This window comes from Anomaloglossus baeobatrachus, chromosome 6, assembly GCF_048569485.1.
Source record: "Anomaloglossus baeobatrachus isolate aAnoBae1 chromosome 6, aAnoBae1.hap1, whole genome shotgun sequence".
NCBI lineage: Eukaryota > Metazoa > Chordata > Amphibia > Anura > Aromobatidae > Anomaloglossus > Anomaloglossus baeobatrachus.
In genome coordinates, this window is record NC_134358.1 from 553,593,455 (window position 1) to 553,618,426 (window position 24,972).

Genomic DNA, 24,972 nt, shown 5'->3' on the forward strand with positions numbered 1-24,972 from the left:
TAAGAACAGAGTAGACGGGCTGTGTTGGAAGCCTGTGCTGTTTTACACATTCATCAGTCAGCTGACCTCCAGCACACATCTGAATCATCCAACTCAAGAGAAGGAGAGGTGGGCTCTGCAGCACTGAGAAGAAGCCGGGTGCTGCTGGGAAATGCTGCTTGTGGAAATAAGAATATTTTTTTTTTCTTTTTGTTCACAGAGGATGTAAAGCAAGTCTTTGGCCAGACCACCATTCACCAGCGTATACCGTTCAACTGGAACTGTGAATTCATCCAGCTTCACTTCGGCAAGGACCGGAAGAGGCTTCTACCCTATGCAGAATTCACTCAGTTTTTGCTGGTGAGTACCGGATGCCAAATTTATAAAGTACAATCTTGAAACCCCTGCAAATATAATTCTTCCACTTTTACACACTATCACTCACATTGGTCGAAATCGTTCCGGGGTCTGTAGCGGCACCGGACGTTATGATGTCACAGTTCACCTCTGATTGGCTGCAGCGGTCAAGTGACTTTAAACGGCATCATTGGATGCCTCGCTGCTCATGTCATCAGATCACTGCAGCCAATCACAGTGTTACTGTAATAGGTGGACGGTGATGTCAGTTCTGGTGCTAGTAAAGATGGCAGGGAGAGGCCGACCCTGCATCCACGGAGATAACCACAGGTAAGAATTGAGGAAATTTGCCCTGTTTAGAGAATCCAAGTTCTCACTTTTTGGGGGTCAGGGTGTGGACTCCTTTTGTAACAAATATGCTTAAATTATAGAATACAAATAAATAAAAAAAAACAAAATGCAATCTTAAAGGGAACCTGTCACCAGATTTGGCGACTATAACCTGCGGCCACCACCAGTGCGCTCTTCTATACAGCATCACAGAATACTGTATATAAGAGCCCAGGCTGAGCTGTTTTTAACACACCTTTTATAATACTCACCTAGAGGGTGGTCGGGTCCAATGGGTGTCGCTGCTCTCCACTCTGGCGTCTCCTCTCTCGTCGGGCGCCTCCTCTCTCTTGTCGGGGCGCCTCCTCTCTCTTGTCGGTCGCCTCCTCTCTCTTGTCGGTCGCCTCCTCTCTCTTGTCGGTCGCCTCCTCTCTCTTGTTGGTCGCCTCCTCTCTCTTGTTGGTCGCCTCCTCTCTCTTGTCGGTCGCCTCCTCTCTCTCTTGTCGGGCGCCTCCTCTCTCTTGTCGGTCGCCTCCTCTCTCTTGTCGGTCGCCTCCTCTCTCTTGTCGGTCGCCTCCTCTCTCTCTTGTCGGGCGCCTCCTCTCTCTCTTGTCGGGCGCCTCCTCTCTCTTGTCGGGCGCCTCCTCTCTCTCTTGTCGGGCGCCTCCTCTCTCTCTTGTCGGGCGCCTCCTCTCTCTCTTGTCGGGCGCCTCCTCTCTCTCTTGTCGGGCGCCTCCTCTCTCTCTTGTCGGGCGCCTCCTCTCTCTCTTGTCGGGCGCCTCCTCTCTCTCTTGTCGGGCGCCTCCTCTCTCTCTTGTCGGGCGCCTCCTCTCTCTCTTGTCGGGCGCCTCCTCTCTCTCTTGTCGGGCGCCTCCTCTCTCTCTTGTCGGGCGCCTCCTCTCTCTCTTGTCGGGCGCCTCCTCTCTCTCTTGTCGGGCGCCCTCCTCTCTCTCTTGTCGGGCGCCCTCCTCTCTCTCTGTCTGGCCCGGCGCCCTCCTCTCTCTCTGTCTGGACCGGCGCCCTCCTCTCTCTCTGTCTGGCCCGGCGCCCTCCTCTCTCTCTGTCCGGCCCGGCGCCCTCCTCTCTCTCTGTCCGGCCCGGCGCCCTCCTCTCTCTCTCTGTCCGGCCCGGCGCCCTCCTCTCTCTCTCTGTCCGGCCCGGCGCCCTCCTCTCTCTCTCTGTCCGGCCCGGCGCCCTCCTCTCTCTCTCTGTCCGGCCCGGCGCCCTCCTCTCTCTCTCTGTCCGGCCCGGCGCCCTCCTCTCTCTCTCTGTCCGGCCCGGCGCCCTCCTCTCTCTCTCTGTCCGGCCGGCGCCCTCCTCTCTCTCTCTGTCCGGCCCGGCGCCCTCCTCTCTCTCTCTGTCCGGCCGGCGCCCTCCTCTCTCTCTCTGTCCGGCCCGGCGCCCTCCTCTCTCTCTCTCTGTCCGGCCCGGCGCCCTCCTCTCTCTCTCTGTCCGGCCCGGCGCCCTCCTCTCTCTCTCTGTCCGGCCCGGCGCCCTCCTCTCTCTCTCTGTCTCTCTCTCTGTCTGGCCCGGCGCCCTCCTCTCTCTCTCTGTCTGGCCCGGCGCCCTCCTCTCTCTCTCTGTCTGGCCCGGCGCCCTCCTCTCTCTCTCTGTCTGGCCCGGCGTCCTTCTCTCTCTCTCTCTCTCTGTCCGGCCCGGCGCCCTCCTCTCTCTCTCTCTCTCTCTCTCTCTCTCTCTCTCTCTCTCTCTCTCTCTCTCTCTCTCTCTCTCTCTCTCTCTCTCTCTCTCTCTCTCTCTCTCCCCCTCTCTCTCCCTCTCCCCTCCTCCCTCTCTCTCCCTCTCCCCTCCTCTCTCTCTCTCTGTGCCCTTCTCTCTCTCTCTCTGTGCCCTTCTCTCTCTCTCTCTGTGCCCTTCTCTCTCTCTCTCTGTGCCCTTCTCTCTCTCTCTCTCTCTCTCTCTCTCTCTGTCCAGCCCGGTGCCCTCCTCTCTCTCTCTCTGTCCGGCCCGGCGCCCTCCTCTCTCTCTCTCTGTCCGGCCCGGCGCCCTCCTCTCTCTCTCTCTCTCTCTGTCCGGCCCGGCGCCCTCCTCTCTCTCTCTCTCTGTCCGGCCCGGCGCCCTCCTCTCTCTCTCTCTTTGTCCGGCCCGGCGCCCTCCTCTCTGGTGACAGGTTCCCTTTAACTCTTCATTACCTTATGTGCCAAAAATAAACATGATCTTGTTTTTTTGTTGTTTTTTTTTTCTTTTTTTGGGGTGGGGGTTTCACAAATTTCTCATATTGGACCTGTACAGAGCTGAATGTGTCCTGCAGGCTTCTCCATGATGTGTCGCTTACGGCCAGCACCGGGCCAGGAATCCACAGCTCTGTGCATGAGTTATGCTCTCGTTACAATGTCTAGACCTGTAACCCGAGTGTACGCGGAGACGCTTGTTTAACTTCACTTTCTTTTCATGTCGCCCCCTTAAACCGGGACCAGATGGGACCCGAACGCATTTTTTATGTTCTTCTTCCGTACACTTGGTCCATCAGCTGAGAAGCTTGAAAGCCACCGCGAGCGAGGAGCCGGCGCGTTCCACCAGCGGCACTAACATTTCCTCCTTACAGCGCGCTGTGGTCAGGACTCCCGAGGAGGAAGCTGAAACATCCCGCATCCGATTTCCTGAAAGATGTTGCGGCCACATGAAAGCCGGAGCGCTCAGCACGTCTATACATCAGCAGGCTCCCTGGCCAATCCATAAACCTCCACGCCTCCTCTTCTAAAACCCGTCATAGATCATTTATGGTCTTCCGGGCGTAGTAAATCAGATCAATCCGGCAACTGAACAATCCAAAAATTCTAAAGATGAATCCTAGCATTCCCTCAATGGTTGAGTTAGACAAGGCAGCAACTTTTTACTCTCCAGCTGCTGCAAAGCTACCATGCCAGACTGTAGCAGTCAGGGCTTGCTGAGATTTGTAGTTTTGCAACACTCAACACGAGATGGGCAAACCCGCAGATGTTCTGGTCCGGCTGATTGGGCTTTAGTCTGGTTTGTGACCGGGCTTTAGTCTGGTTTGGGATCGGGCTTTAGTCTGGTTTGGGACCGGTGCTTTAGTCTGGTTTGGGACCGTGCTTTAGGTCTGGTTTGGGACCGGGCTTTAGTCTGGTTTGGGACCGGGCTTTAGTCTGGTTTGGGACCGGGCTTTAGTCTGCTTTGGGACCGGTGGCTTTAGTCTGCTTTGGGACCGGGCTTTAGTCTGCTTTGGACCGGGCTTTAGTCTGCTTTGGACCGGGCTTTTGCCTGCTTTGGAACCGGGCTTTTGCCTGCTTTAGGACCGGGCTTTTGCCTGCTTTGGGACCGGCTTTTGCCTGCTTGGGACCGGGCTTTTGCCTGCTTTGGGACCCGGGCTTTAGTCTGCTTTGGGACCGGGCTTTTAGTCTGCTTTGGGACCGGGCTTTAGCCTGCTTTGGGACCGGGCTTTAGCCTGCTTTGGGACCGGGCATTTGCCTGCTTTGGGACCGGGCTTTTGCCTGCTTTGGGACCGGGCTTTTGCCTGCTTTGGGACCGGGCTTTTGCCTGCTTTGGGGACCGGGCTTTTGCCTTGCTTTGGGACCGGGCTTTTGCCTGCTTTGGACCGGGCTTTTGCCTGCTTTGGGACCGGGGCTTTTGCCTGCTTTGGGACCGTGGCTTTAGTCTGCTTTGGGACCGGGCTTTAGTCTGCTTTGGGACCCGGGCTTTAGTCTGCTTTGGGACCGGGCTTTTAGTCTGCTTTGGGACCGGGCTTTAGCCTGGTTTGGACCGGGCTTTAGCCTGGTTTGTGCTTTGGGACCGGGCTTTAGCCTGGTTTGGGACCGGGCTTTAGCCTGGTTTGGGACCCGGGCATTTGCCTGCTTTGGGACCGGGCATTTGCCTGCTTTGGGACCGGGCATTTGCCTGCTTTGGGACCGGGCTTTTGCCTGCTTTGGGACCGGGCTTTTGCCTGCTTTGGGACCGGGCTTTTGCCTGCTTTGGGACCGGGCTTGAACATGAATATGAGCCCGGACGCCGAACTCCATATAAGTTTATGGGGACCCCTACTTGTTGACAGTAAAGTGGTGTTAGTAAGGGCTAAAAGGGTTAAAGCAGGACAGATATATTTGCTGAGTCTCCCCGTACGGCTCTCTCACTGTTTCCTAGTCTGCTCATTAGCTCTCATGCATATTCACTGCTTTCCCCGCCCACCCTGTGTGACAGCATCTGTGATTGGTTGCAGTCAGACTGCAGATGGTTTTTTGGTGCTTTTTTTTTTTTTTTTTGACAGGAGCTGACTTCAGGTGGCAGCCTCCAGCTGTGTGCGTTGTCTGCTTTATCTGTACTGGGTATCAATATACGCGTGACCCTAGACCATTTTTTTCAAATGATATATTTTTACACTCCACAACCAATCAGAAAGTCCGGCAGTCTGACTGCAATCAATCACAGACGCAGGTAGCCTGACTACAACCAATCACAGACGCTGTCACAGAGGGTGGGCGGGGGAAAAGCGGTGCATATTCATAAGGATTAATGAGCGGACCCGGAAGCAGTGAGACAGCTGCACAGGAGACTCAGTAAGTATAATTGTCCTGCTTTACTCCCCTTTTTTGTCTTCTTTTTTTTTCCCCTTTTCTTTCATTAGGGTGGCCGAACCTGAACAGTAACACAGACTTCACTGAGAAGTCAGTCTTCGGTGTCCGTGCGCAGACACTAGGTATCCGGTACACACCAAAAACTTTACAGTTCATGTTCGCCCATCACTACTCAACACTCATCCCGAGTGCTGGCAATTCTGCCGGTTTACGGTTACAGAATTTTTGCCCCATTCTGTTAGGTGGTAAAATTTTGCGAGCTATGACAGCAGTTGCAAATTAGTGGGGGGTGCAAACGTACAGACCCCCAATAGGGCAGGACTTGGACGTTCTTCAAGATATTGATATTGATTGCCTATCCTTTAGGCCCTGTGCGCACTGGAAAAAGGAATTTTCCTAAAAAATTCCGCAGGCACTGAAAGATTACCGCACCCGCGGAAAAAAAATGCAAAAAACCCGCACCGAAATCCGCATGTTTTGGTGCGTTTTTTACACAGGTTGCTAGATGTGTTTTAATGCATTCAATGCAATAAAGCACATTGAAGAAGAAAAAAGAAAAAAAAAAGTCATTTCCTTCTGAGATAAATAGAGAGATGGATGGAGGCATGGAGGGAGGGATGGAGGGAGGGAGGGATGGAGGCATGGATGGAGGGATGGAGGCATGGAGGGAGGGAGGGAGGGATGGAGGCATGGATGGATGGAGGGGAGGGATGGAGGGGAGGGATGGAGGGAGGGAGGGATGGAGGGAGGGAGGGATGGAGGGGAGGGATGGAGGGGAGGGATGGATGGAGGGAGGGATGGATGGAGGGGAGGGATGCAGGGGAGGGATGCAGGGGAGGGATGGAGGGGAGGGATGGAGGGGAGGGATGGATGGAGGGGAGGGATGGAGGGAGGGATGGATGGATATAGGGAGAGGGAGAAAGAGAGGGAGAGGGATAGATAATCAATAGATAGCTAGATAGGGGGACAGATCAATCTATAGATAGTCTCTGTGAGGACACCGCAGTTCTCACGAGCGGTAGTGTGTTCATATTACCGACCGTGAGAAATGACCTGTGGTTACCTCTGCAGGCTCGTTACGAGGATGCATTCAATATGTGTCAGTTGCGGTTGCAGCAGTCTGCAAGCGTCGTGGGACCTGCGGGGATTACGCCGGAGCTGTGTGTTGGGAGGGGTTAATAAAGGGGTGAAAGAGGGGGGCTTTATTGTGTTTTATGTAAAATAAAGGATTTTTCGGTGTGTTTATTCACTTTACTTACGGGTTAATCATCAAAGCTGTCTTAGACGCTGCCATGATTAAGCCTGGACGCTGCCATTTAACCATTTAACTCCTTATTACCTGGATTGCCACCGCATCACGGCAATCTGGAAGAGCCGGGGGACACTCCGGGGCTGTCGCATAATGGATGCAACATTCTCGGGGCAGCGGCGGGCTGATATTTTCGGCTGCGGGAGGGGGGGGGGGGCATTAACCCTCGCCCTCCCCAGCCTGCCGCCGCTGTGTGCTTACCTCGGCTGGACGGTAAAAATACGGCGGAGCCCACATTTTTTTTTGTTTTTGTTTTTTTTTATTTTTATATGTACGTTTGATTTGTATGTGTATTCTATATGTCTGTGTGTGATGTGTGTGTGTTTACTCTCTGCTCCGCTTCCTCTTCCTGTCATAATGACATCACTTCCCTGCAAAACCGCAGGCAGCGATGAACATTATGCCCCGAAAACGCGAAATACCGGAGGGAATAACGCAGGAAAACGCAATGAACCGCACAGAATTTGCTGCCTGCGTTATTCCCTGCGGGATATCACGATTTCATGCAGTCAATGGAGTGCAATTCCGCAGCGACGTGCGGAGAAGAAGTGACATGCAATTGTTTTTTGCTGCGGGAATCCCGCAGCAAAACATGCAGCTGTCAAAATCCGCATAGTGCGCACAGCATTTTTTGTTCCCCATAGGATTTGCTGGTGAATCACTGCAGAGATGTTATGAACATTTTTTGCAGCGAAACATGCAGCAAATCCGCGGCAAAAACCGGCAAGTGCGCACAGGGCCTAAGATGGACCTGCATCAATCTGATAGTGATGGCCGGACCCCCACTGATGAGCGGTTAGCAGGTCCCGTGGCAGAAATAGATAGTTCAGAACACTACAAGCGCCCATACACTGTCGAGTGGCCGTTCTTGGTAGTGCAGAAGAATAAAGTGAGTCACTTAGCTGTAATACCTGAGAGCGGCCACTACACAGAGTGTGGCGCTGTGGTGCTTCTGACTCTATTTCTCAAGACCTGATGAGTGAAAGTGCCTGACGTCAGGCCACCGCTGATCACATATTAAATATCTATCCTGCAGATACGTCTTCAATATCTGACTCATGAATTACCCAGTGGAAATTTGGAGGGAAAATCCCTTTAATTAGTTTAATTTCAGATTAAGGGGATATTAGGAAAACATCACTTTTTCAGACGTCTCCAGTGCAGTAACTGATTACATAGAAGAAGCACCGGTCCACACCAGAAGTCCAGGAGACCCAGGAGTCCAATGTTAAGACCCCAATACGTCTGCTGATGTAGACGGTTTCATTCAACAGATAATTGTGAGGGCACAATGAAGCAGCAGATTTTTTTGCTATGTAATTTGAGAACAGCATGATATAGGGGCAGATACCCGGATTCCAGTGATGTGCTACTTACTGGACTGTTTGTTGCCGTTTTGATAAAATTCCTGTTTTCTCTGCTGTGGACATAGCAGAGCTCAGTATAAGCCCCACCCACACCAGTGATTGGTAGATTTCTGTGTACACGGTGAGCAAGCTGCCAATCGGTGGTGGGGGCGGGGTTGGATCTGTAGCCATGTGACACCTAGTCCTACAGTAATAATCTCCAGCTTATAAAACACTGATTGCATTGATACTACAGTACCCAGCCTAATAAGTGACACATCTCTGGAATCAGGAAAAACCTGTCGACAGATTCCCTTTAAGGATCGGATTTTGGACTGCCTTCGCAACGGACACGTTTACGTTTGGCTGTGTCCATCGCACTATCCCCATGATGCCTTCTTCAGATGCATGGTCGCTGCCGTGTTTTACCATCACCAACGTCTGCTTCTTAAATTGCAGGAGATCCAGCTGGAACATGCCAGACAAGCGTTTGTGCAGCGCGACACGGACCACACTGGGACAATCAACGCCATGGACTTCAGGGACATCATGGTGACACACATCCGGCCGCACGTCCTGACGCCATTCGTGGAGCAGTGCTTGGTGGCTGTAAGTACTTTTGGGGGGGGCTTCATTAATGGCCGGTGTTGTAAATTTAGATGGCAGATATTATACTTAAAGGGGAACTCAAGAAAGATAAAACCTTCATAGGTTTAAACTTCTAGATCAATGGGAGTTTGAGTCCACAGTGATGGCCATATTGAGGGAGGTACAGTCAGGGCCAGAAATATTTGGACAGTGACACAAGTTTTGTTATTTTAGCTGTTTACAAAAACATGTTCAGAAATACAATTATATATATAATATGGGCTGAAAGTGCACACTCCCAGCTGCAATATGAGAGTTTTCACATCCAAATCAGAGAAAAGGGTTTAGGAATCATAGCTCTGTAATGCATAGCCTCCTCTTTTTCAAGGGACCAAAAGTAATTGGACAAGGGACTCTAAGGGCTGCAATTAACTCTGAAGTGATCTCCCTCGTTAACCTGTAATCAATGAAGTAGTTAAAAGGTCTGGGGTTGATTACAGGTGTGTGGTTTTGCATTTGGAAGCTGTTGCTGTGACCAGACAACATGCGGTCTAAGGAACTCTCAATTGAGGTGAAGCAGAACATCCTGAGGCTGAAAAAAAAGAAAAAATTCATCAGAGAGATAGCAGACATGCTTGGAGTAGCAAAATCAACAGTCGGGTACATCCTGAGAAAAAAGGAATTGACTGGTGAGCTTGGGAATTCAAAAAGGCCTGGGCGTCCACGGATGACAACAGTGGTGGATGATCGCTGCATACTTTCTTTGGTGAAGAAGAACCCGTTCACAACATCAACTGAAAGTCCAGAACACTCTCAGGGAAGTAGGAGTATCTGTCTCTAAGTCACCAGTAAAGAGAAGACTCCATGAAAGTAAATACAAAGGGTTCACATCTAGATGCAAACCATTCATCAATTCCAAAAATAGACAGGCCAGAGTTAAATTTGCTGAAAAACACCTCATGAAGCCCAGCTCAGTTCTGGAAAAGTATTCTATGGACAGATGAGACCAAGATCAACCTGTACCAGAATGATGGGAAGAAAAAAAGTTTGGAGAAGAAAGGGAACGGCACATGATCCAAGGCACACCACATCCTCTGTAAAACATGGTGGAGGCAACGTGATGGCAGGGGCATGCATGGCTTTTCAATGGCACTGGGTCACTTGTGTTTATTGATGACATAACAGCAGACAAGAGTAGCCGGATGAATTCTGAAGTGTACCGGGATATACTTTCAGCCCCAGATTCAGCCAAATGCCGCAAAGTTGATCGGACGGCGCTTCATAGTACAGATGGACAATGACCCCAAGCATACAGCCAAAGCTACCCAGGAGTTCATGAGTGCAAAAAAGTGGAACATTCTGCAATGGCCAAGTCAATCACCAGATCTTAACCCAACTTGAGCATGCATTTCACTTGCTCAAATCCAGACTTAAGACGGAAAGACCCACAAACAAGCAAGACCTGAAGGCTGCGGCTGTAAAGGCCTGGCAAAGCATTAAGAAGGAGGAAAACCCAGCGTTTGGTGATGTCCATGGGTTCCAGACTTAAGGCAGTGATTGCCTCCAAAGGATTCGCAACAAAATATTGAAAATAAAAATATTTTGTTTGGGTTTGGTTTTATTTGTCCAATGTACTTTTGACCTCCTAAAATGTGGAGTGTTTGTAAAGAAATGTGACAATTCCTACAATTTCTATCAGATATTTTTGTTCAAACCTTCAAATTAAACGTTACAAACTGCACTTGAATTCTGTTGTAGAGGTTTCATTTCAAATCCAATGTGGTGGCATGCAGAGCCCAACTCGCGAAAATTGTGTCACTGTCCAAAGATTTCTGGACCTAACTGTATGTCCGCCTGTTCTTTACTATCTATCTCCAGCTGTTTTATGAAGTATACTATCTATGGGGTCTCTGTCACCAAAACCCCCGATCTACAGCATCTTACACATCTTGTGGATGGGCTGATAGCTTTTTCTTCAGTAGCCCTCTATAATCTTTTTTTTCTTTTTTGTTTACTCTATTAAGCATGCTCTAATTTGGACAAATTTTGTGCAAGAGGAGGAGGTGAGCTGTGACATCACCTATTGTGAATGGTGGATCATGTATCTCCTGTATTATAGAGGTGTTATCAGTGATTATACAGGAGAAGGGAGGTGAGCTGTGACATCTACATCTATTGTGAATGGGGGATCCTCTGTCATCTACTGTATAGAGAGGTATTATCAGTCATTGTACAGGAGGAGGTGAGCTGTGACATCACCTATTGTGAATGGTGGATCCTGTGTTATCTACTGTATATAGAAGAGTTATCAGTCATTGTACAGGAGGAAGAGGTGAGCTGTGATAACACGATCCATTATTCACAATAAGTGATATCACAGCTCACCTCCTCCCTCTGTACCTTGACTAATAAGGCCTCTATATACAGTAGGTAACAGGATTCACCATTCACCAGTAGGTGATTTCTCAGTTCACCTCCTCCTGTACAATAACTGATATCACTTCTATACACAGTAGATAACAAAGGATCCACTATTCACAATAGGTGATGTCACAGCTCACCTCCTCCCATACAATGACTGATAATACCTCTATATACAGTAGATGACACAGGATCCATCATTTACAATAGGTGATATCACAGCTCACCTCCTCCTTCTGTACAATGAGTGATAACCTCTACATACAGTAGATAACACAGGATCCACTATTCACAATAGGTGATGTCACAGCTCACCTCCGCCTCCTGTAGAATGACTGATATCACCTCTATATACAGTAAATGACACAGGATCCACCCTTTACAATAGGTGATGTCAGAGCTCTCCTCCTCCTTCTGTACAATGACTGATAACACCTCTATATACAGTAGATGACACAGGATCCACTATTCACAATGCTAGATTTCACAGCTCACCTCCTCCTCCTGTACAATGACTGATATCACCTCTATATACAGTAGATAACACAGGATCCACCATTCACAATAAGTGATATCTACTGTATATAGAGGTTATTAGTCAGTGTACAGGAGGAGGAGGAGGTTAGCTGTGACATCTATTGAGAATGGTGTATCTTGTATTATCTTCTGTATATAGAGGTTTTATCAGTCATTGTACAGGAGGAGGAGGTGAGCTGTGACATCACCTAGTGTGAATTATGGATCCTGTTATCTTCTGTATATAGAGGTGTTATCAGTCCATTATACAATAGGGAGGAGGAGGTGAGCTGTGACATGACTTTGTAAAGTAATATCATCCTTGTATGCAGCGATGGTGGCTAATGAAGTTAATTATAATTGGTTTAGAAATTAAATTATATAATATTTGTTTAAAAAAAAAATATGTACCGTCCCTTGCCATGTCCATCCTCTGCCGTTTTTGGCGTAGAGCGTAAGCTCTGCGCTCTGATTTATCGTTTCCTTCAGGGCACATTATATAGTGATGTTTCTACATTCATTATCTGGAATAAATAGACTTGTAAAACATTTCTGACCCCAGCAATATTGGAATGTCAGGCTTGTAAATCAGCGCGGGCCGGGCCGGTGTAATCCGCCGCCATATGTATTTGTTTAGGTCCTCGGCTCGCGCTTTCATGGAGTTTATTAGCAGGAGAGCAGTCTTCTCTGTGACCGCTCGCGTTGTTGTCCACATAAATCTTTTTGCTCTTTTTTTTCGTGTGTTGTCTTAATTCCAAATGTTGGTCTCACCGTTCCTTCCGCTTTCCCCCGTGTCCCGTTGCAGGCGGCGGGAGGCTCCATATCTCACCAGGTCAGCTTCTCCTACTTTAATGGGTTTAATTCCTTGCTTAACAACATGGAGCTTATTAGGAAGATCTACAGTACCCTGGCCGGCAACAGGAAAGACGTGGAGGTCACCAAAGGTCAGGCACGGGGTTTTGGATGATTTAGGGTGTGGGTGATTCAATATTGTGTCTTACTCACAAAATTATGGATTACTGGACAGTGGAGGCCGGCCTCTGTGTGGGACAGTGTGAGGCCGGCCTCTGTGTGGGACAGTGGAGGCCGGCCTCTGTGTGGGACAGTGGAGGCCGGCCTCTGTGTGGGGACAGTGGAGGCCGGCCTCTGTGTGGGGACAGTGGAGGCCGGCCTCTGTGTGGGACAGTGGAGGCCGGCCTCTGTGTGGGACAGTGGAGGCCGGCCTCTGTGTGGGACAGTGGAGGCCGGCCTCTATGTGGGACAGTGGAGGCCGGGGCCTCTGTACGGGACAGTGGAGACCGGGCCTCTGTACGGGACAGTGGAGGCCGGGCCTCTGTACGGGACTGTGGGGGCCGGGCCTCTGTGCGGGGACTGTGGGGGCCGGGCCTCTGTGCGGGGACTGTGGGGGCCGGGCCTCTGTGCGGGGACTGTGGGGGCCGGGCCTCTGTGCGGGGACTGTGGGGGCCGGGCCTCTGTGCGGGGACTGTGGGGGCCGGGGCCTCTGTGCGGGGACTGTGGGGGCCGGGCCTCTGTGCGGGGACTGTGGGGGCCGGGCCTCTGTGCGGGGACTGTGGGGGCCGGGCCTCTGTGCGGGGACTGTGGGAGCCGGGCCTCTGGGCGGGGACTGTGGGGGCCGGGCCTCTGGGCGGGGACTGTGGGGGCGCGGGCCTCTGTGCGGGGACTGTGGGGGCGCGGGCCTCTGGGCGGGGACTGTGGGGGCGCGGGCCTCTGGGCGGGGACTGTGGGGGGCGCGGGCCTCTGGGCGGGGACTGTGGGGGGCGCGGGCCTCTGGGCGGGGACTGTGGGGGCGCGGGCCTCTGGGCGGGGACTGTGGGGGCGCGGGCCTCTGGGCGGGGACTGTGGGGGGCGCGGCCTCTGCCTCTATACAGGAATGTGGGGAGATGGAGTTGTCGTATTATGTTATGTACACAGTGAGTGCAGCTCTAAAGTATAATACAGGATGTAACTCAGGATAAGTAATGTAATGTATGTACACAGTGACTGCACCAGCAGAATAGTGAGTGCAGCTCTGGAGTATAATACAGGAGGTAACTCAGGATCAGTAATATAATGTATGTACACAGTGACTGCACCAGCAGAATAGTGAGTGCAGCTCTGGAGTATAATACAGGATGTAACTCCGGATCAGTAATGTAATGTATGTACACAGTGACTGCACCAGCAGAATAGTGAGTGCAGCTCTGGAGTATAATACAGGAGGTAACTTAGGATCAGTAATGTAATGTATGTACACAGTGACTGCACCAGCAGAATAGTGAGTGCAGCTCTGGAGTATAATACAGGTATAACTCAGGATCAGTACAGGATTAGTAATGTATGTACACAATGAGTGCAGCTCTGAAGTATAATACAAGATATAATTCAGGCTCAATACAGGATAAAAGATGTAATTTCCATGTTAATTTTCTGTGAATTTCTGCTTTTCTGAGCCTGTAGCTGGTTGTGCCTTTTGCTGTTGGATATATATTGTGCTGTATAATTCCACAGTATATACCCGTTTTTTTTTACCTTTTATTTGTGAAGTTAAGTTCATTGATTGTTGTTTTCTCTTGTCTCTTACAGAGGAGTTTGTGTTGGCCGCTCAGCGATTTGGACAAGTTTACACCCATGGAGGTTGACATCTTGTTCAGTTAGCGGATTTATACGAGCCGCGGGGGTGAGGCGCTGCAGCATTGCTTTACAAGCCGAAGGAAAACAATAACCTTAATTAGTGGCTTTTCTTTCACTAAATATACATTTTTAATATCTCCTCTTTGTGTTGTGCATTATATACTGTGCACTGTATCTGCGGCGTAGTAATAAGTGTCGTGGGTTTCGTTACCAGGCGCATGACGATGGCGGATATCGAACGGATCGCTCCTTTAGAAGAGGGTGCGTTGCCTTACAACCTGGCGGAAGCTCAGAGACAGGTAACAGTTTAGGGTCTTTGTCTTTTTTTTTTTTTTGGAGCTCATAACCTCTTATTGGTAACTAATGGCGCCACTCTATGGACAGGATGTGGTACTTCGTTGCTTTTTAGGAGCTGCTGTGGTTAATGAGAATCTGTCACTCAATTTTTTTCTGTCTGAGCCTATAAATCACGGCAGGTGCCAGCTGTGTTATACAGCCAGGACTTGCCTCTAACAGCAGCGACCGAAGCCAGTGCATAAATCACAACAAGTGCCAGCTGTGTTACACAGCCAGGACTCCCCTCTAACAGCAGCGACCGGAGTCAGTGCATAAATCATGGCAGGTGACAGCTGTGTTATACAGCCAGGACTCGCCTCTGGCAGCAGCGATCGGAGTCAGTGCATAAATCACAGTAGATGCCAGCTGTATTACACAGCCAGGCCTCCCCTCTAACAGCAGCGACCGGAGTCAGTGCATAAATCAGGGCAGATGCCAGCTGTGTTATACAGCCAGGACTCGCCTCTGGCAGCAGTGATTGGAGCCTGTGCATAAATCATGGCAGGTGCCAGCTGTGTTATACAGCTAGGCCTCCCCTCTAACAGCAGCGACCGGAGTCAGTGCATAAATTACGGCAGGTGGCAGCTGTATTATACAGCCAGGACCCGGCCTCTAACAGCAGCGACCCGGAGTCAGTGCATAAATTACGGCAGGTGCCAGCTGTATTACACAGCCAGGACTCTTCTTTGGCAGCAGTGACCGGAGCCAGTGCCTAAATCACGGCAGGTGCCAGCTGTGTTTATATAGCTAGGACTCACCTCTAATAGCGATCGGAGTCAGTGCATAAATCACAGTAGATGCCAGCTGTGTTTTACAGCTAGGCCTCCCCTCTAACAGCAGCGACCGGAGTCAGTGCATAAATTACGGCAGGTGCCAGCTGTGTTATACAGCCAGGACTCGCCTCTGGCAGCAGCGACCGGAGCCAGTGCCTAAATCACGGCAGGTGCCAGCTGTGTTTATATAGCTAGGACTCACCTCTAATAGCAGCGATCGGAGTCAGTGCATAAATCACAGTAGATGCCAGCTGTGTTTTACAGCTAGGCCTCCCCTCTAACAGCAGCGACCGGAGTCAGTGCATAAATTACGGCAGGTGCCAGCTGTATTACACAGCCAGGACTCGTCTCTGGCAGCAGCGACCGGAGCCAGTGCATAAATCACGGCAGGTGCCAGCTGTATTGTACAGCCAGGATTCGTCTCTGGCAGCAGTGACCGGAGCCAGTGCCAATTTAAATGCCATTATCAATGATATGACATCCCTGGGCTTGGTCCTCCCTTTTACTCCCACCTTGGATTTTTTTTTTTCCCTTTTACTCAGTACATTCTATGTTAAAGTGAACAATACTATACAAAACTCCCCCCCAAAAAATATATCCTATAGAAGAGACTTGTTGTTCCACAGGAATAATGGCCGTGCTTCTGAGATGCTCTAAGCCGGAGACCTAACAGTGTGCCTCCTGTCCTGTCCCCCTTTTGTGTGGGTGCCCCCTCATCCTGGCCCGGGATGTCAGATTTGCCCCCCTATATATCCTATATATGCACATAAAACCCGACTGCAGTAATTCAGCATTTGAAAGGCTGTGGCCCCTTTTTAAGTCTGGTGCAAAAGACCCAACCTGGGAAATGTGGAGGGGAGAGAATTACCGAAAGGCTCGATTCCTGCCGTCCACCCGAGCTTTAGGTCACCGTCCCCCCTTTTCTGTATTCCAGGCCGCGTTTGATCTTCCCCGGCTGTTTTTAACTCCGTCCGCGCTGAGGCTTCATACATGTTTCATTCATGTCATTAGTCTGTTCTATAGCCCCTCCGCGCCCGTGTTTAAGGCTCTTTGCTCCCTAGGAAGCCATTTCTCACTGCGCGCAATTATCTTCAAGGGCCACGTCTTTTTCATTTGAAAGCACGGCAATTATACATACATCACTTTAATTATACCCATTAAAGGGACACAGGCCGTATTTTTAACATTTTCATAAGTGGTGCATATAGCAGCGAGGAACATCAGCCTTTTTTTTTTTTTATCTTTTAGCAAAAAAATCATGCATTTTTAATCCTATCTGTAGAAAATATAGAAGATCTTATTGTATGGGCAGAAAATGCTTCTTAAAGTTATGCTGCATTCTGTTGTTTTGCAGTCACCTCCTCTATTTTGCTAGCATCCATTTGGAATTGTTTTTATGTTCATATTATATTTACCGTATTTGTATTTGTTAGTACTTGGTACTAACTTAGTACTATAGTACTATATAAATTTATTTAAAACTACCTGTACTCCCCGGCTTTGCTCAGGTTAATAACTGCTGATAAAATAGAATGTATTAACAAAAATGTATTCTGCACACAAACACCACAAAACAGATAGAAATGTAATTATTAAAAGGCATAAACTAAGCTAATAGAAGCATTTCACAACATATATTTCAACACCACAAATATTCCACACAGATTTAACTAAATTGGCCAAGTAATGTGTTCCGTCTGTCTCTTTCCCGGTCTGCCTGTCTTTGTCTCTATCTCTCTGTTTCTTTCTCAATTTGTCTCTTTCCTTGTCTGTCCTCTATTTCTCTGTCTCTTTCCCCGTATGTCTCTATCAAGGTCTGTGTCTTTCCCCATCTATCTTTGTCTCTCTGGCTGTCTCCTCCTTCCCTGTCTGCATGTTTGTCGGGCTGTCTCTTTCCAGGTCTGTCTCTTTCCAGGTCTGTCTCTTTCCAGGTCTGTCTCTTTCCAGGTCTGTCTCTTTCCAGGTCTGTCTCTTTCCAGGTCTGTCTCTTTCCAGGTCTGTCTCTTTCCAGGTCTGTCTCTTTCCAGGTCTGTCTCTTTCTTTGCAGGTCTGTCTCTTTCTTTGCAGGTCTGTCTCTTTCTTTGCAGGTCTGTCTCTTTCTTTGCAGGTCTGTCTCTTTCTTTGCAGGTCTGTCTCTTTCTTTGCAGGTCTGTCTCTTTCTTTGCAGGTCTGTCTCTTTCTTTGCAGGTCTGTCTCTTTCTTTGCAGGTCTGTCTCTTTCTTTGCAGGTCTGTCTCTTTCTTTGCAGGTCTGTCTCTTTCTTTGCAGGTCTGTCTCTTTCTTTGCAGGTCTGTCTCTTTCTTTGCAGGTCTGTCTCTTTCTTTGCAGGTCTGTCTCTGCATTCTTCTGAAGTTCTGGCTGCACTGTGGCTCCCAGCTCTATTCGCTTTAATTGATGCAGGTTTTTTGGTGAATAACTGTAAAGCGCGGGGTTAAAATTTCCCCTCAAAACATAGCCTATGATGCTCTCGGGGTCCAGAAGTGTGAGCGTGCATAATTTTGTGGCTGTAGCTGCGATGGTGCGGATGCCAATCCCGGACATACATACATACATACATACATTCAGCTTTATATATTAGATAGATAGAGAGAGAGATTATATATATATATATATATATATATATATATATATATATATATATATATATATATATATATATATATATATATATATATATATATATATATATATATATATATATTATAATCTCTATCTCTATATGCATGCACACACATGCAGTTGGGGAGAACACTGCGAGTGTCTAAAGGGAGTTGGGGAGGACACTGCGTACATCTGCAGGCAGTTGGACACGACCCCGCGGGTGTGGGGAGGGAGTTGGAGAGGCCTTTACGGGCGTCTAGAGGCAGCTGGGGAAGGACACCATGGAAGGAGTTGGGGAGGACCCTACAGGCGACTGTGGAGAGTTGGAGGAACTCCTTGTGTCTAGAGGCAGTTGGGGACCCTATGGGTGACTGGGGGGAGTTCGAGTAACTCCTTGTGTCTGGAGGCAGTTGGGGGACCCTATAGGTGACTGGGGGGAGTTCGAGTAACTCCTTGTGTCTGGAGGCAGTTGGGGCACCCTATGGGTGACTGGGGGGAGTTGGAGGAACTCCTTGTGTCTGGAGGCAGTTGGGGGACCCTATAGGTGACTGGGGAGAGTTGGAGGAACTCCTTGTGTCTGGAGGCAGTTGGGGGACCCTATGGGTGACTGGGGGGAGTTGGAGGAACTCCTTGTGTCTGGAGGCAGTTGGGGGACCCTATGGGCGACTGTGGGCAGTTGGAGGGACTCTGAGCATCTGTGGGGGGGGACAGGTGTCTGCCACATGCCCACCAGGGCAGTGTCCTATATTGAGGTTGCGGCCATAGCAGGCCCCTGGTCTTAGGTGACGGCACCTTTCATGCTTGAGGTATAGTAGTAAGTTTATATAATAAACTGTGTAAAACTTTTTCCGTGTTTTCCAGGACCCTTTTGTGTCGGCCGAACCCCCTGACACTAATATCTGCAGTGACTGCTGAGTCTAAGCATACAGAGGCGTCCTGTGCTCGGCCACATCATTGTACGGAGCTTTTTATTCCTTTGCTGTTGCTGGTGGTGTTTTTATTTACATTTATTTTAGATAAATTTTATCACTTTTTTTTTAATTCGCTTTTTATGATAAAACCACGATTGCGGAGGCCAAGTCTGCTCCGAGACGCCGGCTGCAGACCACAGAGACTGCATGCAAGCTACATTTTGTCAGGCGGGCGGCAATCCAGACCTCCACCCCGAGGATTGGCTGTGGCTTAGGGGTTGGGGGAGCGTTATTACTTCATTATGCTTTTTATACACCCTGGATTCTGACCCGATGTCTCCCTACAACAGGCGACGCCATGAAGAGCGGAGAAAAGCCACTCCAGGTGTGTCTGCTCCTGAAGATCGCACTCACATGTGATGGCGCTTTTTCTTTTGCAATTTTATTGCTATCTTCGTTGCTGTGCACGATTCGCTATATGATGTCTACAAGCCGGGTGTGCAAAAATAAAGGCACTCAGCAGGCGATCAGTAATGTATATACTCAGTGACTGCACCAGCAGAATAGTGAGTGCAGCTCTGGAGTATAATACAGGAGGTAACTCAGGATCAGTACAGGATAAGTAATGTAATGTATGTACACAGTGACTGCACGAGCAGAATAGTGAGTGCAGCTCTGGAGTATAATACAGGAGGTAACTCAGGATCAGTACAGGATCAGTAATGTAATGTATGTACACAGTGACTGCACCAGCAGAATAGTGAGCGCAGCTCTGGAGTATAATACAGGAGGTAAATCAGGATCAGTAATGTAATGTATGTACACAGTGACTGCACCAGCAGAATAGTGAGTGCAGCTCTGGAGTATAGTACAGGAGGTAAATCAGGATAAGTAATGTAATGTATGTACACAGTGACTGCACCAGCAGAATAGTGAGTGCAGCTCTGGAGTATAATACAGGAGGTAACTCAGGATCAGTACAGGATAAGTAATGTAATGTATGTACACAGTGACTGCACGAGCAGAATAGTGAGTGCAGCTCTGGAGTATAATACAGGAGGTAACTCAGGATCAGTACAGGATAAGTAATGTAATGTATGTACACAGTGACTGCACCAGCAGAATAGTGAGTGCAGCTCTGGAGTATAATACAGGAGGTAACTCAGGATCAGTACAGGATAAGTAATGTAATGTATGTACGCAGTGACTGCACGAGCAGAATAGTGAGTGCAGCTCTGGAGTATAATACAGGAGGTAACTCAGGATCAGTACAGGATAAGTAATGTAATGTATGTACACAGTGACTGCACCAGCAGAATAGTGAGTGCAGCTCTGGAGTATAATACAGGAGGTAACTCAGGATTAGTAGAGGATCAGTAATGTAATGTATGTACACAGTGACTGCACCAGCAGAATAGCGAGTGCAGCTCTGGAGTATAATACATGAGGTAAATCAGGATCAGTAATGTAATGTATATACACAGTGACTGCACCAGCAGAATAGTGAGTACAGCTCTGGAGTATAATACAGGAGGTAAATCAGGATCAGTACAGGATCAGTAATGTAATGTATGTACACAGTGACTGCACCAGCAGAATAGTGAGTACAGCTCTGGAGTATAATACAGGAGGTAACTCAGGATCAGTACAGGATCAGTAATGTAATGTATGTACACAGTGACTGCACCAGCAGAATAGTGAGTGCAGCTCTGGAGTATAATACAAGATAAGTAATGTCTTGCACATTCCATGTAGGTTATTTCTATATATACACTGTAGGTTGGTGTTCAGTATGCTTTGTGCTCTGGAGGCTCTTCAGTCAGTCTGATGCTGGTCTATGTACTTGGTGGACATATTGCATATCACACTTCTTGTATGTTGCATGGTTTGATGGTTGCAACTAAACATCACATCCGTTTGTAGGCTTTGTACTTAGTTGGGTCGTTCTGATGCAGAGACAGTGCACGGCTATTCTCCTTCATCCTTTGTGGCCATTCGCAGGGCAGCTCTATAGGGCAGAGCACCAGGGTCCGGCCTCGGCCCCTCCATCTTTGCCTCTTCCCTTTACAGCCCAACCCCAAAACCTCAGCCATCTCCATTACAGACAGGAGCGAGTGAAGTGTAACCAGAAGATACAGATGCCCCCGTCCATGCCTGCCGCAGCTCTGCACATTGTCCATGTCCCCGTGGTGTCTGCCTGCCGCAGCTCTGCACATTGTCCATGTCCCCGTGGTGTCTGCCTGCCGCAGCTCTGCACATTGTCCATGTCCCCGTGGTGTCTACCTGCCGCAGCTCTGCACATTGTCCATGTCCCCGTGGTGTCTGCCTGCCGCAGCTCTGCACATTGTCCATGTCCCCGTGGTGTCTGCCTGCCGCAGCTCTGCACACTGTCCATGTCCCCGTGGTGTCTGCCTGCCGCAGCTCTGCACATTGTCCATGTCCCCGTGGTGTCTGCCTGCCGCAGCTCTGCACATTGTCCATGTCCCCTTGGTGTCTGCCTGCCGCAGCTCTGCACATTGTCCATGTCCCCGTGGTGTCTGCCTGCCGCAGCTCTGCACATTGTCCATGTCCCCGTGGTGTCTGCCTGCCGCAGCTCTGCACATTGTCCATGTCCCCGTGGTGTCTACCTGCCGCAGCTCTGCACATTGTCCATGTCCCCGTGGTGTCTGCCTGCCGCAGCTCTGCACATTGTCCATGTCCCCGTGGTGTCTGCCTGCCGCAGCTCTGCACATTGTCCATGTCCCCGTGGTGTCTGCCTGCCGCAGCTCTGCACACTGTCCATGTCCCCGTGGTGTCTGCCTGCCGCAGCTCTGCACATTGTCCATGTCCCCGTGGTGTCTGCCTGCCGCAGCTCTGCACATTGTCCATGTCCCCGTGGTGTCTGCCTGCCGCAGCTCTGCACATTGTCCATGTCCCCGTGGTGTCTGCCTGCCGCAGCTCTGCACATTGTCCATGTCCCCGTGGTGTCTGCCTGCCGCAGCTCTGCACACTGTCCATGTCCCCGTGGTGTCTACCTGCCGCAGCTCTGCACATTGTCCATGTCCCCGTGGTGTCTGCCTGCTGCAGCTCTGCACACTGTCCATGTCCCCGTGGTGTCTGCCTGCCGCAGCTCTGCACATTGTCCATGTCCCCGTGGTGTCTGCCTGCCGCAGCTCTGCACATTGTCCATGTCCCCGTGGTGTCTGCCTGCCGCAGCTCTGCACATTGTCCATGTCCCCGTGGTGTCTGCCTGCCGCAGCTCTGCACATTGTCCATGTCCCCGTGGTGTCTGCCTGCCGCAGCTCTGCACACTGTCCATGTCCCCGTGGTGTCTACCTGCCGCAGCTCTGCACATTGTCCATGTCCCCGTGGTGTCTACCTGCCGCAGCTCTGCACATTGTCCATGTCCCCGTGGTGTCTACCTGCCGCAGCTCTGCACATTGTCCATGTCCCTGTGGTGTCTGCCTGCCGCAGCTCTGCACATTGTCCATGTCCCCGTGGTGTCTACCTGCCGCAGCTCTGCACATTGTCCATGTCCTCATAGTGTCATGATTTGGGTTTTTGCCCCGGATCTGTTAGATTAGCGCACACACACAATGGAAGGAGCAGCAACCTGTGCAGGCCCATGTAACCCGCCTGCCGTGCCTCAGTGTGATTGTGCGTCCGGTGCATGTCGCTGTAGTTTTGTGCTTGGGGGGGGGGGGGGGGGGGGGAGGTTTATGGTTCTAATGAAACGAGTACGGAAAGCAAAAAATAGCCCTGACCCCGGACTGTGACAGGTCCAGGGTGTAATCTCCGATGCAAGGGTCAGTCTGGCGGAAGGAAAATGTCTGCTGTAGCGTTAGGTCTAAAATGTAGGATAAAAATAAGTGAATCAAAGCGGCGTTGAGTGGTAATGAGCGAGATCGTGCGTGGGGGGGTTCAGGGATTGTATATATTTTGGGGGGAATTTCTGTTATTCCTTATGGGAGGTATTATAGGAGTGGTGACATCCCTCATCATGATCTGTGGGTATCTGCCGGCCCATGAGAAGGGCTGCTTAATGATATAATCCCTATGGCCAAGGGGGTAGGGGCTCACGACTGTCAGGTGGTCCCTTCAGACTGGTCAGCTTTATGTAGGAGATGTGTGCCAGTGGTCTCCAACCCACCTACATCCCCCAGCATGCCCGGACAGCCACAGGTTGGAGACTAGTGCCTAGTGCTGTTTACTGCTGCAGCCAGGTGTCCTGGAGGTGTCTGGTGAATAAATACACTGCCATGCCCTTAGCTCCGCCGCTGCCTCACCCTTAGCTCCGCCGCAGCCTCACCCTTAGCTCCGCCGCTCCCTTAGCCCCGCCTCGCCCTTAGCCCCGACGCCGCCTCACGCTGAGCTCCGCTGCCGCCACCACACCCTTAGCCCCGCCGCCTCGCCCTTAGCCCCGCCGCCGCCTCGCCCTTAGCCCCGCCGCCGCCTCGCCCTTAGCCCCGCCGCCGCCTCGCCCTTAGCCCCGCCGCCGCCTCGCCCTTAGCCCCGCCGCCGCCTCGCCCTTAGCCCCGCCGCCGCCTCGCCCTTAAGCCCGCCGCCGCCACCACGCCCTTAGCCTTGCCGCCGCGCCCTTAGCCTTCATCTGACGACGGGTCCTCCTAGCACCTTCTCATTATCCGCCACACCTTGCGTGGTCCTCCAGCCCTTCTGAAATTAATGGCTTTTGGCAGCATTGATGTGATTTATATATTGACCTTTAAAGAATAATACCTTCATTTCTGGCAGAGATGGCCCCAATATGTAAATTTCCAACACCTAATGTTTTTGCTTTTCTTGTAGATGAGCTGTACTCGGGTGTCTCTCTCTTGTGAAAAACCTGCATGCCCGGCCGAGTGTGCACGTGTATAGGGTCGGTGGGAGAGACGGCTGAGGCCAAACCTCTCTCTGCCTGCAGCTGATCTGCTTTATGTACAGATGGAATGGGCATGTTAAAATACAACACGTCCACTCATCGTTTTTGAATATTTGCTACCCTGGGAGTGTTAGATCACCCCAAGAAACAGCTGCTCTCTCTGTATGGAGTGGTGTGACCTGCATATATTTTACCTGTATGGCCGCTTTTATACTGCTTCATATGTGAATGTGCTCACTGAGTCTTTTTTTTTTTTGTTGTTGTTTTGGTTTTTTTTTGTTTGTTTTTATTTTTTTGTATAAAGTTAGTATTGCCACTGAGTTTTATTACTTTACTTTTTCTTTGTCTTTTTTTATTTTATTCTTACATTTTCTATATCTTTACTTTTTATATATCACACTTATTTTTTTTTTTGTCTTGCTTCATTCGGATTTATTTTTGTTTCTTATTTTTTGCTTTTTTTTGTTGCTTTTTTTATACTTTTCATTTTTTTTTTTTTCTCCTTTCTTTTTTCCTTTCTTTTTTTCTCCTTTCTATTGTCTTTTTCATGTTTTAATTTTTTTTATTCTCCTTTTTTTTTCTTCCCCTTTTGTATACCTTTTTTGTTTTCTTTTTTTTTCTTTCCTTTTTTTGTTTTTTCCATTTTTTTTCTTTCCTCTTATTCTTTTTTTTTTTATTGTATTCTTGCATACCTTTTTTCCCCTTCCCCCCCCCCCCCTTTTTTCTCTCCCTTTTCTTTTTTTTTTCTCCTTTTTATTTTCTCACTCTATACCTTTTTACCGTTTTCTTTTTTCCCCTCTTTTATACCTTCCCCCCCTTTTTTCCTCCCCCTTTTTTTCCTTTTTATTTTTTCAATCTATACCTTCTTACAATTTTTTTTTCTCCCCTTTTTTCCTCTTCTCTTCTTTTTTTTTTTTTTTTTTTTTTTTCTCCCTTTTCACTTCTCCTTTTTTTTTACTCTTTATTTTTTCACTCTCTACCTTTTACCATTTTTTTTTATTTTTTCCTCGGTTATACCTCCCCCCCCTTTTCTTTTTCTCCCCTCTTTCCTTTTCCTTTTTTTTTTTTTTCCCCCCCTCCTTAATACCTTTTCCCCATCTTTATTTGCCTCCTTTTTCTCTTCTCGTCTTTTTTTTTTCTCTATTTCCTTTTTTTCTTTTCTTTCTCTATACCTTTTTACCGTTTGTCTTTATTTTCCCCCCGTTTATACCTTTTTTTTTTCCCCCTTTTTTTTTCTCTTTCCTCCTCCCTTTTCTCATGTCTTCTTTTTTTTCTTCTTTTTATTTTCTCACTCTATACCTTTTTACTTATTTTTTTTTTTTTTTTTCTTCCCCCTCGTTTATATTTTTTTCCCTTCTTTTGTCTCTTCGTTTTTTTTTTTTCTTTTTCTCTGTTCTTTTTTTTTTTTCTTTTCTCATTCTATATAGTTTTACCCGTTTTTTCCCTCTTTTATACCTTTTATCCCACCTT

The 24,972-nt window shown here is 49.1% G+C and overlaps 1 protein-coding gene across 1 annotated transcript in view; it reads left to right on the forward strand.

The window, feature by feature from the left end:
• SLC25A13 (solute carrier family 25 member 13) overlaps positions 1-24,972 on the forward strand; it is a 168,593-nt gene that overhangs the window by 76,800 nt on the left and 66,821 nt on the right. The window contains 5 exon segments of the mRNA XM_075316869.1: positions 200-339; positions 8,328-8,477; positions 12,199-12,337; positions 13,977-14,070; positions 14,239-14,323. Of these exon segments, the coding sequence (XP_075172984.1) occupies positions 200-339; positions 8,328-8,477; positions 12,199-12,337; positions 13,977-14,070; positions 14,239-14,323 (608 nt within the window).